Raw genomic sequence first — 20,917 nt, 5'->3', positions numbered from 1 at the left:
TAGGGCAAGCCCTCCAATACACAGAACATCAAGTTCTTCAGCAACAGCAGTGAAATAAATTCTGCGACTTTGTTGTTTGAAACATAATCTGCGCAAGATGCTTTATGGTACCTTATTTACGTATTTTTTCCTTCATAAATATACCTGTATACACTTCGATCTCAACTCCTTGCCTGATAAAGATCAGCTGTTGACTCCTTGCCATCAAGACCGAAATTTTTTGGACTCCAATTACTGACAATTTGATTTAGTTACTTGAAATTGAATATCATTCAAAGTCAATAACCCAAATCTAGCTAAATGTGAAAGAAGTGTCTTTTGTTGATGAATAAAAACTGGCAAGTGAAAAAAGTGACAGAAAGAAAAATGCTACAGCACATTCTGATGACCAATGAGTGATAACCCACGTGGAATTGGAGTTTCAACACAACAAAAAAAATTTGTAATTTTTGGATAGGCATTTATGGTACTACAAGAAATAAGGGTTCAGTTGTCACTAAAAGTAAAAAAAATTTGTCACTGTATGCTCTCAGTGACAAAAAAAAAGGCCTTGTCACTAAAAATATTGTATATTATTGCCTTTTTTAATGTTTTTCTAAGTTCAAAAGATGGGACTTAAAAGCCGAAAAGGAGCCGAAAGTAGAAAGGAGGCAGAGGGATTTGGACTCAAAACTTTTAACCATCAAACAAATTTTCCCAACAAATACGCTATTGTGATTAAACAAGATAAAGTTATCGCACAAAACCTTTATAGTGACGATTTTCAAGAGTTAAAAATAGTAATAATAACACAATTATCAGTCACTATAATAATCCATTCAATACCATTCGTGCTATTCTTAATTCTTTCAAAAATTCACTTCTGCTCAACATATTAAAATGAAATTGATTAACAAACTATCTAACCATACAACTCAATTTTAAATATATTATAAAAATACTGGCACTAATTAGGTTACAAAATAAATGCTTCATTACAAAGCATAAATGTTGCAATAGAGCCTCAGATGGTAAGCATGTCATCAATGTTATGTATAACAATTTACAAAGACAAAATCCCTACTTCAATAAGCAACAACCATATCACCAACGTATTCTCCTTGGAAACGCTTTGATAATTCCAAAAGCACTAGCCAAAAATCATCCTCTTGCTTATTCAACCAATTGAGCAAAAGAACTCCAGATCAAGACTACTATTGTAGGGCTCGCTAGCATTTACAAGAATTGAAGCAACTCATTTCTTAAGAGCTACAGGTCATAGTGGAGCTTTCTTTTAACATGGTTGCAATTTTTTTTTTGATTTGACATCACAGTCACAGCACTTATTAGATATAAAATTCAGAGCTTAAATGTGCATATGATGAGAACAATATTTATCAACTGTCAAGGAAAGACATTTTGAAGTAATATAAATAAACATAGTTAGCTAGGAGATTGTAGACTAAAGCCTTAACATCCAAAGCTTCAAACTTATCCACTCGCTTCAGGATTCAACTTTTGCAAGTACTATAGAAATGACTCTCCGATTGTGTCTGATAAGTGAAAAAATTGATTTACTCAAATAGATTTAGGTGCTTAGAAGTGATAAAGAGATTGATCATTCTAAACTGACTAATTGAAATGAAGTCAATAGTAGTAATTCGCACTGGATATATATTAAGTTTTTCCTTTTTTAGAAGTGATAAATAGATTGATCATTTTAAAAGATTGAAGAACAAACAAGTACCATATATTTGGATCCCGGGCTTCACATTTAATAAACAGAAACAACACTTTTATTTAGTTGCAATGCACTTGTACCTCTGAAAGGGCAACAAGGCCCTTCACCTCTTACTATGCTCTGTATGCAACGAAATCTACTTTTATACTGGATTGCCGATCCCTGTAGAGCAAGAAGATTAATGTACCATACCACTTAACGTAACAAAAGTGATAAATGCAGGAAATAAAAGTTAAAACCCGTATGCGAGAGTAAGATAAATAAAAAATGCGACCTAAAACTAGTGGGTTTGTTTGGATATCAAATTTTTTAAAATAATATTTTGCTTATATTATAAATACATTTTCCAACTCATCTTTTTGTATTTCTAACCACCTTCTTATCACACATTCATCATATCATAAAATGTACTACAGTAATTATTTCAAAAAATATTTTAAATAATAATAGTATTGTCAAATCTTGAAGCTGCTAAGAAGTGTAACCAATACTTATCTATGTAAAGTACCAAATCAAGGTTTAGCCATCTTCTAGATATAGAAAAACTTCATTAATCATCAGGAGGAGAGACACCTTACCAACAAAAGAAATAGAAAATCAAGGGCGGAGTACTATTTGAAAATTAGAGCAATATGACCCATAAGTGGCAAGAAGGAAAATTGCCACTAGGATGATACGTGTCAGCGACAAGCCCACGGGGAGTTGTCACTGATGCCAACTCACTATGATGACAAACACAGTGTTTTCACTATTTACATCGGTAAAGTGACAAAGTTCCCCTTGTCATAACAATCTTGTCACTAATCGGCTAGTTTCTTGTAGTGGATCCGTTTGGGAGAGGAATTTTCACAATTGTGATGAATTGATGGAGCACATATATTGAGGTTTAAGAATATTGCAGAATTAGCAAACGCCTTGTAGGTGGTTAACATGGTGGTGGTGGAGTGCAGAAATGTTGGTTATTTGCACATAGGTTGGGTAAAAAAGAAATGTACCTTTCGGTCATTTTAGTTAACAAATGGTAAACATCGGCATCCTTTTGAAATTGTACAGAAAGCTCAGTTAGAGTGGATGGAGTTCATAGAAACTCAAGTAAAGGACAAACGACTAAGCATTCAGGAAACAGTAACGGTGGAGGAGGAAGTTCAGAACAGCAATGAAGATGGGAATTGTATGAATATAAAAGTTGAGGTGAGTAATAAAAAAGAAGCAAGGCACTAGGAATTTGGTACAATAGCATCAAAGGCTAACAATACACATGTTGTCTGGGCTTCAAGGGAAAGAAGCAGAGAAGATATTATGTTAGACTATACCGAAGCTCTAAAACTGGCACTGAGTAAGAGGTGGGAGCAACATTGGCTGGAGGTGATAGTAGAAGTTTCATCATCTAATCTAACCTGCTACATCTTTTTAAGACAGAGAAAGTTAAAGACATCCAAAACTAAAGATTATTGTTTTTGAAATGCTAGTTTAATTTGTCTTCGCATGAAAATAGCAATAGAAGTAGAATGATTAGTGTTTATGTTGCTAGCTCAATATACGACGAGGAATGTTGGAATCCTCCGTGTCTTAGTACATTATTGTAAAGCTCAAAATGAGCATTTGCTCAAGAATTGTATAGTTTATTTTTTTTATTAATAATAATTCTAACGTTTTCATAAAAAAAAAATTGTAATAAACTTTTTCCGATTTACAAACGGTACAAAAGTTATGCGCATTTTATGAATTTCCTCAATTAATTTTCCCCAAAAAATATATAATTCATATTGTTTAGTTAAATTCTACTTGTGTTCTTGGATGAGAATGAGGTACGATGCCCTGAAATTATTATCACATAAAAGCAAATGAGTTTTTAAAGCTAAAATGTCTTTGAGAGTAGATCTTAGAACCAAAATAAATGCTTCTTAATCATGTTGGTAAACGAAGAATTAACATTCTTTTGAGAGTGAGAAATAAGAGAAACAAACGTAAAACGTGAAAAACTAAAGACTAAGGGTCTGTTTGATAACATAAAAAAGTGCTGAATCTGAACTTTTTCAGACATTCAGATGTTTTGAGTGTTTGATAAATAAAAATCTATTTTCTGAATTTGTTAAGTAGTGTTGAACTTGTGTGTATTTTTTTCAGCACAAGAATCCTAACTGAATGCTTAATTCTGATAAGAATCAATAGAATTACTTCAACTATCTTATCTTATCTACCAAATCTACCATTGTTTATTAATTATATTCAAAATTCTTATCTAATTAAACAATTTAATATTCTCTATCTAATAATTTTCTATTTCTCTTTTCTGCCTTTTTAATGACTTTCACATATTCTCCATACTCATCATATAATATATTTCATCTTTTATATTAATTTGATTTAAAAATAAATATTGTCATTTCATACCTAAAAATTTTAAGCTAATTAAATCCTAGGTTCTATTTCTTTTTTGGATGAAAAGATATAAGGGCAAAATTGTTAAATTTAACTTATTAAGTATTCAGTTATAAATGTTTATCAAACAGTATAAATAGGTTCAGTATTAAAATTCAGACATTCATATATTTCTTTTCAGTGTTTAAAATTCAATAAATTAATTATTTCAGTATTTAGATTTCAGAATTCAGACTTCAGAATTCAGATTCAACTTTATCAAACGGAACCTTAGATGCACGCTACTATTTTAACCATCCTCTCCCCGTCTAGTTGCCGTTCAATATTGTTGTAATTAACAAATTACAACGCATTAAAAGATGTCCATCGATGTAGTTGTATTATCGTCAGTGTATAAACTATTGGTTGTACACCGTCCAATGGCACTGCGTATGCAGGTACAGATCTCCACGGGGGAAGTGTACAATGTACTACATGTTAATGATGCTGAGAAAAGTTTTTTTGTTCCTTTGTTTGTTTAGTCAACAAACCCGTATGCTTTGTCTAAGTGCATTATTGGGAGGGAGCGAGGTGGAAGGAGCAGAAATATGGGAGAGTGAGGAGGCCGTTACAGGGCTGGGATTGGTTGCTGTATCAAAGTCCCATGTTTACAAAGTCGTCAACTGGTGGCAATTGAATGATTCCTGAATCCTGACGTTTGGATACCAATAATGTATTCAACTTAGTAGCAATTGGATCCGCGTCGTCGGTGGTGTTGGCTGCCATGATAGACAAATATAAATATTAGGCGTCTGTGACTTTAACAAACATGAATGGAAGCAGTAATTATGCGTTCCTTCAAAAAAAAAAAAAAAGCAATTACGCACGCAAGATGATTGGGGGCGGGTAACGTATAACATAAGCTTGGCTCAATTAATGGAGATTTGAGTCCAATCTAGTTAGGGTCATGCTTGGATTGCTTGTTTTGGTCGGAAAATATTGTCATTTTCCATGATCACATTTTTCTATCACATTTTTTCCTCGCATATATCAAATCGCTACAGTAATTTTTCCATGAAAAATGACGAAAAATGCAATCCAAACACAACCTAAATTTTTATTACAAAAAAAAAACGAGGGCTTGTGTTCTTACTCACCGTACGAGGACGTATGCAATTATGGCGTGTATTGGTGATCGGAAGCGAACCAGTTTAAATATTTTATTATAGAAAAAAAAAGAAAGAAAGAGAGCTTGTGCGATTTATGGCTGGTAGTGGTGATAGAAGTTAAATTTATCCAAATTTTTTACTAAAACAAAAAAAAAAGAATTGGGGAGTGGGGGGAGATGTTGAGAGTTGACTTTTAATTTCTTGCTCATTGGCTCATAGGCTAGACGGCCCCTCTCTTTTTAGTATTTATTTAACTTTATATGTATACCTTTAAATAGATGCATGTTTGCTGATTCCACCGTCAACTTGTTTCCAACCAATCCCTTCCTCAGTTCCTCCCCCAACCTTAATCAGTTGCAGTTCTTTCCTTTTTTTTTTTTTTTTTTTCATTTAGTCATTTTCATGTTTGCGTCTGCGGCATCCTGATCCGGGAGGTGGTAAATTAAAGCTCGAGGCTCAGACGAACCAACTGCTCCTCTAGTCTTCCATCTTCTTGTGTTCTTTTTTATCTCCGCCATCAAAATTCTCTCCCTGATCTTTTCGTAATCAAAAGCTGGATCTCCTCTCCAATTTCTCTTTTCCACTCCACCGTATTACATAATACATACAGTTTCTAGCTTGTAAACTGGACCACTTCATTCTTTATATTCCGTAGCCGCAAATTTATAAAAAGCTGCTAAGCATGTAATTCTGATCGACTCCGTCTTTTCCTCTTCCCCAAAAAAAAAAAAAAAATCAAAAAGATATATACCAGTACGTATATGTTTTTTCATTTGCGTACCTTGTTTGCCCAGTAATCATAGCGTTATAGAGCTGGCCCTAGCTCAGAAGCTCGTGTAGCAAGATCTTTATAAAAATCCACAAATCATGTAATATCAGTCTTTCAAGTTCTTTCTCTAGAACCAAATCTTTATAAAAAAAAAAAGAAAAAAAAAGAGGTTGTTCTAGCCGATTCAAGTTCTGAAGGCGGAAAATGGCAGAATCGGATGGTGGAACTCCACGAGCATCGGCGCCTCCAACGCCGGGGACTCCAACGCCATTGTTTTCGTCGGTTCGAGTTGATTCAATGTCCGGCGATCGGAAGTCAATGCCCCGGTGCAAGTGCTTGCCTGTGGAGGTGCCAACATGGGGTGCAGCTCACACGTGTCTCACCGACTTTCCCGCCCCAGATGTCTCCCTTACCCGCAAGGTACCCTACAACTTGGCCCCCTTTTTTTGATATTTTTCAAATCTTTCTGCCGCCGATTAACTCTCTCTGCCTTTGCATCACTTTTGCCTGTTTTTCTATGCTTCTCCTTGTAGGTGTCATGCGCTGTAACATATATTCTCATTCCATTGTACAAAGTTCAGCGGACACTATTATATTCTCGTATCATAGAGTTTGTTTTATAGACATCCCATATACTATGCTAGTTTGTCGACAAAATACAGAAACCATTGAGGAAGGCTCATCATTGTCCCTGGTTGATTTTCCCTTTTCCTTTTTCTATATATACACAATGAATTCACAATAGTTAGATCAATATTAACAAGTCACCGATCTTAAACTTACTATCAACTCATAACTTGTGGTATAAAAATTTACCACATAATAAGACTAAATTAAACAGTTAAAATCTCTATTTCCCACTGCCTTGACCTTGGTCATTTCATGACCGCCATTTATACATGAATCATAAATTTGTAACAGTCTTATAGTACTCAATTTAATTTTTTAGCCATTATACGAACGACCTCAAAATATAGGACTTTCAATGGGCTGGGCTAACTCGAGTTCGGCCCTTTTGGCCCAAAAAGGCTCATTGAGTTTTAAACTTTAATTGGGCAGGGCAGAATTTGGTTCTAAATATTATATTTAAATTAAATGTGAGCCAAGACTAAGTTTACATCTAATTAAAGTCCGACCCATATATGAGTATAAGTATATATGTAAAATATATATAGTAATGTATAATTTATGATTATACATATTATGACATAAAATATTAATAATTTATATATAAATTTGTATTAATTCATAATTATAAAATATATGACATATATAATTATGTATTTAATCATGAATTTGGTCAAGTTCAATTTCAGCCTAAAACTCATATAATAGTGTGGATTAAGTTTTGAACCTTTAATATGAGTTCGAAACTCGAAAACCGAAATCCAAAAATTCATGTAATTTGTGAACCAAGTTTAGGTTTACTGAAACTAAGGTCCTATTTGGCACTTGAGTTTTTTTTGAAGTTTGTTTGCTACAAGTTTTTTAAAAACTTCTGTTTGGATGGGAGTGTTTTTCAAATACAATAAAAATTTGTAAAAAGTATTCTAAAAGATAATCTAAAAATTAGTTTAAAATTTTTTAAAATTTTAAAAAATATCTCAAAATATATTCTAGAAATTCTTCTACTCTTAAATATCGCAAAATATTTTCTAAAAATATCTCAAAATATATTCGAAAAACTCTGCTACAGCAAAATTTTTCAAAAACACTCCCAAAAACAGTAAACTATACATTTCAAAATATTTAAAAATTTAGACACTTCAAAAATTTTTTAAAAAATTTCTACAGTAAGTTACAGTAAAATTTTAGACAAACACTCAAAAAACTCACTTGCCAAATGAGGCATAAGATTCAAAAATCCAATTGACACGGGTTTGTTTGAATTGTAAATTATTTGAGATATTTTTACTGTAGCACTTTTTGTAATGTGATGTATGTGAGATAAAAAGGTAATTGGGAAGATAAAAAGGTGTATTGAAAATTGTAATGATGATGTAAACAAATATATTTGATTAAATAATTTGCTGTCCAAACAAACCTATGGTACATATGGAGACAAAACTTACACTATTTAATTAATGTCATTGCACATGCTTCCCACGGATTGATGACGCGTCAACTGATATTTTAACCTCCTGCATGACTCAACGGGTTCCCTAGAGAAGTCCATTGTAATCGTTGGATGTACTCCCTCGGTCTCAATATTAAAGTTGTTTTTTTGATAATTCAAATTTTTATGATAGCGTAGTAATTATTATGTTAAATGATGTGACATTGGTAAATTTATGCATGTATCTTTTGAATTTAAAATATTTCATTTTGAAATGCGCACCAAAATTTTAAAATGATACCTTCTCAAGTGATAAGATTAGAAAGTATTTGTTAAATTTGGAACATCAATAACGTGAAAATATAATGTTAACAATGAGATGGAGGGGACGTGTAATATGTCAATTTTGGTTAAATTGCTCAAATCCATAGCCAGCACTGACGCCTATTGTGGAATTAAATAGCAGCATTTAGCGTGCAACAGATTCTATGTCCCACTTCTTGTGTTACTTTCTGTTTCACTTTTTATTATATTGTCATTTCTCCTTCGTAAACATCATATTTTAATTCTTTTTTATTTTATTGAGATTCCAATAACTAATAATTGAGTAATACATAAAATTTAACAAATTCAAAAAAATCAAAATGCATAAAAATGTGATTTTTTAATGAATTTTCTGCTGTATTTTTTAATTTTTTATTATATATTATTTTTTTGAAACTGTTGTATTTATTTTTTACTCAATTAATAGTTATTGAATATTAAGAAAATTAAAAAATTAAAATAAAATATTTATAAAAAAGGAATGACAATATAATAAAAAGTAAGATAGAAATGACACAAGAACTAGGAAGAAGATCCGATCTAGTAATGTATGCCGCCCACGTGCTATCGTACGGACCTTAGCTCACCCCTAATATTTGTATCCTGCCATAAAATAAAATAAGTCGTTGCAAAAGAAGCTTTCTTTTAGTGGACTCATGGTATCTAAAAATTGACCCTTTACCACCTCTGCTCTTGCTCACACAAAAAATTGAAAACAGTGACGGTACGTATGAACACTGATTAAAGCCTCCATTATGTTAATTGCGTTTGGAATTTTTTTTTTCCTCCCCCTTGACTTCAAGAAAAACTCGGCCTTAATTATTACTAGGAAAGGGGATAAATCTCACAATTCTCCTATCATTGTAGCTCTAGTCCCCTCTGGATCCTCCGAGGCCTCGCAAGTTTTATTTTACTCAAGTTTAGAGTAAAGTAGTTATTTTAACTTTTGTTACATCTTAATCTAATTAAGTCACTTCGCATCTAAATTTTTATTACACCTTTTTTTAACTTAATTATACTCTTAAGACAAATTTGTCTTAAATGGAACTTTTGAGGCCTTGTCCATTGCCCACTTTCCACCTTTCTTGGGTTTCGAATCTTCTGTCCCCAAATTAGTCTCTATCCTCTCTATCTCTTCTTTATACAGTTGCCACGTGTCTTTAACTTTTTGATAACCCAAACTCAAACAAATCGATAATAATCCATTGACAAATTTATTTAAAACCAAAACTTGCAATCTTCTTCTTTATGTAAACTAGAGTTGAAGAAATTCTGATTAGGGAACCACCGCTTGATTTATCCAAAGAAAAAAAATAGTTTTGAGTTATTGAAATTGCTTGATTTATCCAAAGGCCTAAAAGTTTTGAGTTATCTGTTTAATTGGTTTTGAGTAAACTTGTCAATGGATTATTATTGGTTTGTTTGACTTTGGATTATCAAAAAATTAGAGACACGTGACAGCTGTATAAAGAAAGGAGAGAGGAAATAGAGACTAATTTGGAGATCGAAGATTCGAAACCCCTTTCTTGTACCATCTCCGCTTCGCTTCGGAATACCCAAAAGGTTTTGGATACTCTTCTCTTATCCGACAATGGTTATTCCCTGATAAATTCACCATAAAAATCGTACTTAAAAGTTCATGGAATAGTAATTCTGCAACAGAAGTAAAACCTCGAGGAAGAAAATGGAGGGAACAAATCGTGATGAACTTGTTAATCTACTAAGACAGAAATATATATATATATATATATATATGTATGAATGATGTAAAAGATTAAAGAAGTGAAGTCATCAAGAATTGGCACCTTTTGTTTTTGTTTTTTTTTTTTGGGGGGTTTTAATAATGAATGAAATTTGAATTATACTGAACATAGCTGGGAGCAGAATTCGTGGGCACATTCATCCTGATATTTGGTGCCGCAGCTGGACCCATTGTAAACCAAAAGTACGACGGAGCAGAAACGCTGATAGGAAACGCAGCGTGTGCGGGGCTAGCAGTGATGATAGTGATATTGGCAACAGGGCATATATCGGGAGCTCATCTCAATCCCTCCCTCACCATTGCATTTGCGGCGCTCCGCCACTTCCCTTGGGTTCAGGTGCCGGCTTACATCGCAGCTCAAGTTTCGGGATCCATCTGTGCTTCTTTTGCTCTCAAAGGTGTTTTCCACCCCTTTATGTCAGGAGGCGTCACGATTCCATCTGTAGGCAACGGCCAAGCCTTCGCCCTCGAGTTCCTCATCACATTCGTTCTCCTATTTGTTGTTACTGCAGTTGCCACCGACACTCGAGCAGTAAGCACCAAGCACCATCACAATATAATTAATTAATTACTGCCCTTCCCACCTAGACTTCATCATTTCATTTCAATTAATTCACGTACGTGTGCCACTGCATTTTATAGGTTGGAGAATTGGCAGGTATAGCAGTCGGAGCTACAGTCATGCTCAACATTCTCGTCGCCGGGTGAGTTTCAATCAATATGCAGCATATATGATGACTGACGTCTGGCGAGTGCTAATATGTGCATACACATCATTTATTCGTGCTTCTTTCAAATTGAGTAAAGCATGCATGCATGCATGGCTCCGCGTCATATGAATATATCACCGCAATTTCCTAAATTATTGCTGGCTAATTGTACATGTTTAGGGTCCTGAGAAGAAACATTAATTATCACACCCCACCAGTTTGATTTTCTTGCTGTTTTCCTCCTCCATTTCTAAAATCTTGCTTTTTGACGTCTCTCACAAAATTGAAACGTACGTGCCAATATATATGATCGATCTTCTCAAACTCTAATCCCAATATTCCCCCCTCCTGCCTCCTCCTTACTATCTATCATCCAACCTATGACAAAATTATTAGGAACAAAGAAAAATCATTCCGCCAAGTGTGCCGTACATTTGGTTGATTTTTTGCCGCGAGAAAATTCTATTAGGAGGACATCTTTAATTTGTTGATTGACTCGCACGTACGCTACAAGAGAATGAAAATGTTTTAGCATGCATAAGCGCTTATGTTATTCTGAACACAAAGTAGAAAGTTGCATCCAGCGTATTGTGTCTACTTTTTGAACTTCTTATAGGTTTCGCTGTTTTGGTCAACAAGATTTTTTTCCAAAATCTTTAAAAAATGAGGATTTTTTGGGTTAAATCTCATTTGAGAAACTATGTTCGAAGTTTCACCCATATGCGCTAGAAAAAATGCTTTTGGTCTCCATGTAAAGTGCAAATCCACGTAAGTTATCTGAGCCAGTCTCCTTTATAGGGGCAAACTAATTTATCATCTCTATTTAAAAAGGGCTAGCTGCAATATTGTGACGTTCACTTGAGGATATAGATCGAGTAAGAAACAGGAGCAATTTGAATGCTTGAGATAATGAGAGGCTATGGCACGATTGGAAACAGGAGCATCTTTATAAGAACAGATAACCTTCATGATCCCCTTGTGTTTGCATATTTAAGAACAGATGAGGTTTTTAGTTAAAAATTAGTATATTACTAGCATGGGTCTTCAGGTCGAGTGCAAGCAATAACAGAATGACAAACACCGACAACATTGCCATTACCTTTGGCAGGCCATCCAGCGGTGGTTCAATGAATCCTGTCCGAACCCTGGGGCCAGCCGTTGCTGCTGGAAATTACAAGTCAATCTGGGTATACTTGCTGGCTCCCACGCTCGGGGCCCTGGCCGGAGCAGCTGTCTATACATTTGTCAAGCTCCAGGGAGACGAGACTGAGACTCCAAGGCCGGTCCGGAGTTTCCGTCGCTAAAACTTTTCTGAAAGAACCGACCGGCCTAGCCAGCTAGGCCTCCTAATTTCTACCATGTTGAATTATTATCATCGTATAAAGTATTCCTGTTGATGACATTAAAAGTCAACTGCTTTTACGTAAGAATAAAGGCGTAGGATAAGGAAGCTGTGGACTTCGACGACTCTTGCGCCCCTTGGTCTGTTGTGGTGTGTAAAATTGTAGACTTAAAATCTCTGTACTGTTATGCTTTGCTGGTTTGTCCTATATGTGATCGATGTGGTGGTTGAATTAGAGACGCGAGCTAATGCCTCTGCTTTTAAGCTTGCCGTCACTTCAACGAAACAATAATCTTGTTCTTCTTTTTTTTATTTTGTTTGTGAGATGATGAATAAAACTGTTGCGTTTTGTGCATATCTTATCCCCACTAGCCGCAGTAGAGCACTATTTAAGATAATTCCAGAAGTTCCTTGTTCGGTTGCATCGAATCCCCTCACTTGTTGTTGGTTAATTCCAAAGCCTTCTGGCCTAAAGGTAATTAAATCCCCTCTAGATTTTCCAATGATCCCTTTGAGTCTATCCCTTCCCCAGTGAATATAGAAGGAGTAAAAATTAATAAGAAATTGATTTGTGAGAGAAAAATACCCAATTAAAAAAAAAAAGTAAAACTCATGAGGCTCTTGTAAGGATATTAAGAATGAGGTATCCCTTTGTGATGCAAGACATTGTCTACCCCCGGCCTCCAAGTTTGCTGCTGTAAGACATCATCAGATAAACAGGACTCCGGGTAGTATTACTGATGGACTGGAAATCCAGCAAGGCTAATGTAGATATGCTGTTTGCTTCTGCGGATCAGCTGATGTAACTGCGGCCACCTTGGGACCACTGGCCGTTCCTAGCGAGTTTGTGCATTTTGCACATCGCGTAACTTTGTTTACATACGGCGTAACTTTGTTTGCACAACGTGTAACTTTAGAATAAATTTTTGTGGACCTCACACACGTTAAAAAACGAGGTACAAAAAGTGATCTGGATCGTACAATTTTTTTGGACCAAATCTTGGCCGTGAATAGCTCAAGAGCGGTCCTTCTGATGATCGCTCCTGCCCCTCGTCTGGGCACCTTGTCATCATTACAGCCCTTTCTGCTTTTGTATGGTTCTTCCACTTCCACTTCCACTTCAATAGAATCTAGAAAACTGTCTTTGCTTTTTCCCCGAAGTACCCAGCATAAGCCAATAAGGATTATAAGCATGGTCCAAAGACTCGGCCAAGTTATCACCGGAACGAAGCTCTTCGTTCTGATACCAAGATGAGATGACTCCGAGATACATGGATCGCCAAGATCTCGGTCGAGATGTCTCCGACACGAATAGAAACGACCGAGTCGCTTTGAGTCAACTCGAATCCAACCAAAAACCAACAAAAAAAAGCAAAAAAAAAAAAAAAGGTATGCCGAAACAAGTTATAGAGTATTAACTATTTCAAAATTTACATCTAACCGAAACCATGATTGAATACCGAAACCGATATGAAACGATCTGAGTAGCGACCACAACTTTGAACCATGATTATAAGTGCACCAATCAAGCTAGCTAGGCAGGAGAAACCATAAAATTAGTGCAGGAGATTTAAGGATTGACACAGAAAATAACTTTTTATTTGATAGATAATCATAGTAAAGCAGATGAAATTATAGTGCCACCTCCCGTGAAGCACATACTATAATAAGAGGTATAATTACTTGACAATTGAGAGCTTGATGATTTGTTTTGCAAGCCATGCACACTTCTGCTCGGCTAATCAAAATGTTGTATGTTCGGAAGAATAGAAACGGTTGATTCGCTCTGAGTCAACTCGAATCCAACCAAAAACCAACAGAAAAAAAGAAAAAAAAAAGAGTATGCCGAGACAAGTTATAGAATATTAAAGGGTTCCAGCGACACAAGCTATTGTACCCAACACCTTTGCTTTCCTACTAGCAGTTGAAAAGTTCACTCTCTCAATTCTGCAGAATGGCAACTAGACGGAGTAGGATCATTAATTTGCATATGTTTGTTTCATCACTTGACTGAACAACATCATACGATTACATAGCAGTACGCACGTACTTACTGGCTCTGGCTGGTAGTGATTTATCAACACTATTACTAGCTAGTAGTAATGTAATGTAATGTTACGGTATCTCATAAGCACAGAGATGACGAACGTCAAACCGGGGATGACATTACTCAAAGTACTGGCAACAGTTGGTGAAGTGTACCCCAAACTCACATAGTAAATGTCAAGATGGATGGTTGTTCCGATTGAAGAGAGCATGAACATCTTCATCACCGCCACAAAAGAGAGGGATGGTCTTGGTCGCTTTTTCCTGTCTTCCAGCAGCAGCTACAATTAATGTCGGGCTCTGTCGGTCATCTTACCAAATACACCAACATAATTACAAATACACATATATATCACCTGCCTTACCATTCTAGCATATAAGCAAAAGGTCCCAAAATAAGCATCGCAATTACATGCCGTCACACACAAAAAGCATGTTGGTTAAGCCCCTTGTCCACTCCGTCAGGAAAAAAAAAAAAAAAAAAAAAGCCCCTTGTCCAGGGCGATGTTCATCAAGATATTTAATCCACCATAAGCATGCTGAACAACTACCATGGCCACATAAGAGGCACTGGTTTTTGGAATAAATTCTTAAATTATTATGAAAAAAAAAGTGTTTCTACAAGAGAGGCTATTTGTGGAGTTGTTTCTAAAATCAGGTTGACTAAGCATTAGACAAATGCGAGCTTGAAACTTTTTTTCTTGAAAGTGTACCTCGCATTTGAGGTGCTTAGTCTTTCAGTCAAAAAGAAAAAACAGAGCTTGGTTAAGAAACAGAGCCGATTTATTCAGAAACCCTTAAGAAACCAGCAGAATTGGGCACTGCAAATTGAACCCAAATTCCATCCCAAATCCGTCATTCAAATCTATGGAGCAGCAGCATCCATCAAGAGGAGATACAAATTGGAGGGAAGGACTGCAATTTTGTTTCATCTTACACCCACGGAAGCTGTCGTCAGACAGCTAAGTCGCCGGAAAGCTGGCAAACAGAGCCGAGAGTGTTGAGCAAAAGCTGCAAAACAGAGGCCAAAAGCTACCGGCATCATTTGGCGAAAGAGGCAAGTTTTCATCATGGTTTTACAGCAAAAGAAACAGACATAATAGTCTTAGAATACTCCAAGATATGGATAAAATCAGAAGGGGACAGCTTTTGGGTTAATATATTAGCCAAAGTGAATAATGTGTGGGTAGTCCTTTTTTTAACACGTGAGCTCGCATTCATGACCTCGCATTTTCTGAATGCAAAGACCTGATCGGAATTCCATTCCAAATTCATCCCTTTTGCAGAATTTTTTTGAAATCCATCACAAAGTTAGAAATTTGTCTTAGTTTTTGGGGCCATGATATGCTCAATATCCTTCCTGACCATAATAACAATTGAGTATCCACATATAGAGTTCGATGGAGATTTTGGGTTTTATTTATGATTGTGTGTCTGAACTTTTAATTCCGTCCACTTGTTCCGTATATACAACTATACAAGTGGTTTTCTGGCTGAAACACTTCGCATAACTTTTTTTTTTTTTTTTTTGTCAACACAGGGGAATCGCATAACTTAATACTTGTATTTGGCTACTGGAACTGTTCGTCAGTGGAGCAATATGAATTTGTCCTTGTTGGAGCACATTATCAACCCGATCCTAAACCTGACCAATCTGATTCGATTCGATTTTTTTTAGCGGGGCAGATATTCGCAAAAAAGGATACGGATACGAATCAGGAAAATAAAAACTTGCGAGTATCCGACCGCAGGGTATATTAGATAAATATTAAAAAATTAGGAGTCATTTTATAATTTTCTAATTTTTAATCCTAAGTGTGATTGAAGTGGCTCACATACTCATATTCTAATTCCATATGATCTGCCTCTCCTCATCTTGTTTGAAGAAAACGAATATTCTTGATGAAACCTAAACCAAATGAACAAAGCAAAGCAAAATTTGTGAAACTCTATCATAAAAATTGGAGCGAATTGCGCGAAATGTCACTAAACTATTTCAAAGTGCCGGTTCTGGTCATTAAACTTTTTTATTAGCGCGAAATGTCACTGAACTAGTAAATCTATACCGTTTTGGTCACTCCGTGTATTTGTGCCGTTAGGAGAGACGGAAATCAACTTTTTGAGGGGTAATTTCGTCTACACAATAGTTAAAAAATTTATGCCCTCATTCTTCTTCACCTACAACCATAGTGCTATACCATATTTACATTCCCAGCCTTCCCGTACGCATCAATCATCACAGAATAGGTAACCTCATCCGGTTCACACCCAAAAGACGGCATTTTTTCGAACCACTGGACGGCTTTCTCAGGTAAAGAAGACAGCCTGGCGCAGCTAATTATGGTGGAAAAGGTGACATTATCGGGCTTAACTCCTCTCTCAATCATATCCGTAAACAATTTCTCGGCTCTGTCCAAGTCTCTACATTTTCTAAACACCTTGAAGGTAACATTATACAAAATCACTTCTTTCTTCAACTTAAGCCTTTCCAGAAAGTAACTCAGCACCAAAGGCGCAGTTTCAGAGTTGGACATGTTATTGAGCACAACGGCAGCATCTTGCTCTACAACTTTGCCACCCAAATTAGCCAAAATACTAATAACGTCAGCTTCTACAGGGTCACACGAGTCCAATTGTTGGGAAGCTTGGACTAAAGAAGCATACCTGAAATCGTAGGAATTGCGCCTGAGCTTTGATGCCCTGGAGCTGTTGGGGTTGACCCAGATATAGCTTTTTGAGGAAGAGGAGATGGTTTTAGCATCTGGGCGGTGAGGAATTTGGGAAATTGAGGGGGATTGTTGTTGGGAAGCCGGTATAGAGAGGGAAGGTTTTGGATGGGGCTTGAGAGGAGGAAAAGCGAGGGCGTTATAGGGGATGATTCTGAGTTGGTGGAGGTGAGTGGGATAAAGAGAGTTACAGAAGAGGTGTGGGTCGCGAGAGAGATGAGACGGCGAATAGGCGGCGGCCACCATTCTTCTCTCTACTCTCCTTCCTTCCTTCTCAGTCGTCACTCACTCAGCAGAGCAGTCAGCAGCATTTGAGTTTTCTTCTTTTTTACAACTATGAAAAATTTCGCCTGCATTTTTTGGTTGAAGTTTGATGGTGCCGCCATTCAGATCAGCCATCTCCTTTATGTCTTTGCCGGATACGGAACCATTGATTATGTAAAAGCTTCAAGGAAAAGGCTGTGCAGACAAATTTGCCCCTCAAAAAGTTGATTTCCGTCTCTCCTAACGGCACAAATACACGGAGTGACCAAAACGGTATAGATTTACTAGTTCAGTGACATTTCGCGCTAATAAAAAAGTTTAGTGACCAGAACCGGCACTTTGAAATAGTTTAGTGACATTTCGCGCAATTCGCTCTAAAAATTGTTTATCCCTTTCATTATTTTTATTTTTATTCTACCTCCATGGATCTTTCCTACAAATCTTTCATCAATTCAATCAAAGATTTGTGTTTGGATCTCAAATTTTCTATTAGCTAGATAATTAAAACATTTGTGTCTTTCATTTATTTATTTATTTGATTTATTTTATTGCAATTATGTCTCTTAAATTTGTCTCTTTTATTTTAGTAAAAGAAATTTATTTTTCTTTTTCATCACCTTTAATGCCATAAGGTCTATTCCAAAGATGTAAGAGAATTGGGGAAGATTTTTCAAGCTTATTTTGATTATACTTTCTCCAAAAATTATCAACTCTATTCAATTCTTTTCCGAACTTGATTCCACAGTCAACTCATTTGTGATGCAGTCTTGTACCATAATATCCTTAAGGAAGTTGGGAAAGTTGCCAAATACTTATTATCTTTATGTTTGTTATGTTGTAAAAGGATGAAATGTGTGAGAATGGTGATATACTCAAAATTATCATGAAATTTCATTTTGTCTATTAGATATTATAATTCTTATATGTACTAAATTTATGAAATCAGTTTGATTATTAGATGAAATGTGTGAGAATGGTGATGTATGCACTTTGACTATAATATCTCTACCAATATTAATTGGAAAACAGGTTTTTGTTATTGGAAAACACGTTGATATTAAGTGGAAAGTAATTTTTTTTAATTGAAAAATAGTTTTTTTTTTAGGGGTGGGTACCCTATGATCCGCCCCTTTTTTTTCGAGTACCCGAAGACATTAGGAGCGGATTAGGGTCGCAAAATGGCTGATCCGATATATTAGGGTCAGGTCAGTCAAATCATGTTAGGGACGAGTACTTGACCCGTGCCCACTCCTACGTTTCTATCCGTCTTGAAGACGTCTCAACCGAGATTTCGGCGATCTATTATCTTAGAATCATCTTGTCCCGATATCATATTGGATAACTCCGTTTCGGTGACGACTTGGCCGAGTTTTTGAACCATGGCTGATCTGGTTGCGAATCATATTGGATACTAAGAGGGACATTTGGGATCTACAAGCATATCCTTTTAGTGGCAGATAGATGTCATTGTAGCAGTTTCCCTCTTTATTTTTGTTTCCTTTTCTATTTAGTTGTTTTAAGAGTTTTTTTATTAGTCAAGTAGTTTTTTAATCTAATCATTTCCTATTCCTTATTATTTTCTTGTGTGCCTATAAATAGACTTAGTTAGGGCTATTGTAAATCAACCATTCTCTTGGACAAATAAATTAAATTAACTCTTTGAGTTGTTGGCTTTGCCATGTCTTTGGGGTGTAGTCTAAAATTTAGATTCTTGTTTAATCTTGCTTAGATTTTGATTTCAATCTTGTTATTTTGGAGGTTTGATCGAGTATCAATCCTTGGTTCTTTCTTATGAAATTAGTTTATGAAACATTGAAGCTGTTCCTTTTAAATTGCTTCCGCTACCGCGTCAATTGGTATTACCGCTGATACACATCACAATAGCTTTGATCACATGAATGCTACCTTAGATTGCATCGACATTCCTAGATCGCATCGATGTTCCCAACGATCATCAGCCGTTTTCCATAGCATGATATAGAAAGCTAAGATGATCTTGCAACACTTGGATTCGCTAAAAGTAGGTCCTGTGTTCAAGATACATATGCAGTGGCTAGACGCAGCTATAGACGACAAGTACGGGATATGTATGTGGTTAGGAAATTCGCTCCTGACAAGCCTATTGTTCGTGCCGTCCCTTGATGCTCTTATAGTATGAAAGTAGCATGCAAAACAACCAAAGTAGCCATCAAATCCGTGAGACTATAACACCAAGTGTTGTAGCAAAATCTGAGCCTTTCCTACGAAAATCAATAAAGTTGAATTTTGTATCACCCGGTGTGCATAGTTAAATTTGTTGTAACTATGTTGGATGGTGAAGTAGTTCAATTTGAGATTTTCCCAAGATCATATACAACTTCATGTGTTCGTAACTAGATGCGGAGGTTCATATGCAAGCATGGGCCCTATAAAATTCCAGGGAGGATTGTTCATGATCAAGTAAAAAGGCTCGTGCACAAGTATGACTCTTTAAATTTCGTGGAAGAATTATTGCCCTGTATAGTTGTTTGTGGTATGCAAATTTTCTTTCGAACTCAAGGTCAAGTTCTTTCAAAGTTGAGGGGATTGATGTGAGACAAGATTTTTACATCTCGTAGAAAATAATTCACGCACAGATCAAAATTGCCACACCCATAGATCTGGTCGCAAATCGGGTATTGAAAGGTACATTTTGGATCCGCTCCGTGGATCTACACAATTCCTCTTTATTTTCATTCCCTTTCTATTTAGATATTTTGAAAATTTCTTATTAGTTAAGTAGCTTTTCAGTCTAAGTATTTCTTGTTGCTTATGTATTTGTAGTAGTGCTTGTGTGCCTATAAATAGACGTAGTTAGAATTGTAAATCAATCAATCTCTTTTAACCAATAAATCAAAATAACTATTTGAGTTGTTGGATTTGCTATGTCCTTTGGGTGTGCCCTCGATTTTAGATTCTTGTAAAATCTTCCTTAGATTGAGATTTGAATCTTGTTATTTTAAATATTTGATTGCGCATCGACCCTTGAATTTTTCTTATGGAATTAGTTTCTGAAATTGTTCTTTTTAAATCGCTTCTTCTGTCGCGTTAAAACTATAGTGCATGAATGAAAGTTGTTTTTGCTTCCAGCAGCAATCACAAATGTATGGATAAATAATTGGAAGATGTCAAAATCATGTAAGGTTAGAAGAAATTTCCTATAAAATCCTGCTGGACAGAGTAGGAACATTGTTTTCTGCAGGAAACTCAACCATCAAGTTTCATGCAAACCAAAGATGAATATAGGAGATCAGTACTTTTCCTTTCCTTGCATACATGTTATTCAAAGACTTCATTGTCACCTTATTCAAACACCAGGCGACAATAGCTCTGATGCGCAGTCCAATGTAACGCTGCGGTTATCTTGAATGGGACATAAATGTCAACAGCTATGTGACGATCACTTCTCAATGAGTACGGAACTCATAACACGAACTGCAGCCGCACTTGCATTAAATGATGACCGTCTGCAAAGTTCCAATGGGAAGAAAAAGTCCAGTTGGGCAAGGAAAAAGGAATGAGATTTGTTTCATGCATGCAAAGAGAACGTAGAGCGCACAGCAGCATATTTCTAGAATTTAAAATGAATGAAAGTAAAATGGAAATAGAACATCCTTTCTTTCACAGGAAAAAGCTAGGCCCTCTAGAAA

At 35.8% G+C, this 20,917-nt stretch overlaps 1 protein-coding gene across 2 annotated transcripts; it reads left to right on the top strand.

Annotated features, from left to right (window-relative positions):
* Positions 1 to 5,561: 5,561 nt before the first annotated feature.
* On the top strand, positions 5,562 to 12,568 carry LOC113703694 (probable aquaporin NIP5-1). Of its 2 annotated transcripts, none has more exons than XM_072061973.1 (4): positions 5,562 to 6,439; positions 10,274 to 10,693; positions 10,804 to 10,865; positions 11,920 to 12,568. In XM_072061973.1, exons 1-4 carry the CDS (start codon positions 6,224 to 6,226, stop codon positions 12,173 to 12,175), a joined length of 954 nt encoding a protein of 317 aa, XP_071918074.1. In that variant the 5' UTR covers positions 5,562 to 6,223; the 3' UTR covers positions 12,176 to 12,568. The 2 variants fall into 2 exon arrangements, with proteins under 2 accessions (XP_071918074.1, XP_027080946.1); XM_027225145.2 differs by having other exon boundaries at positions 5,566 to 6,439; positions 11,980 to 12,568.
* Positions 12,569 to 20,917: the final 8,349 nt, after the last annotated feature.

This window comes from Coffea arabica, chromosome 8e (assembly GCF_036785885.1).
Source record: "Coffea arabica cultivar ET-39 chromosome 8e, Coffea Arabica ET-39 HiFi, whole genome shotgun sequence".
Lineage (NCBI taxonomy): Eukaryota > Viridiplantae > Streptophyta > Magnoliopsida > Gentianales > Rubiaceae > Coffea > Coffea arabica.
The sequence above is the reverse complement of the archived record's forward strand: the minus strand, read 5'-3'. Positions and strand labels throughout refer to the sequence as shown.

Excerpts from the sequence above, each read along its gene's own strand:
- LOC113703694 (XM_072061973.1), top strand. The coding sequence starts at position 6,224 with ATGGCAGAATCGGATGGTGGAACTCCACGAGCATCGGCGCCTCCAACG. Across the intron at positions 10,694-10,803 it reads TTGCCACCGACACTCGAGCA|GTTGGAGAATTGGCAGGTAT; the intron begins GTAAGCACCAAG and ends TGCATTTTATAG. Across the intron at positions 10,866-11,919 it reads CTCAACATTCTCGTCGCCGG|GTCGAGTGCAAGCAATAACA; the intron begins GTGAGTTTCAAT and ends ATGGGTCTTCAG.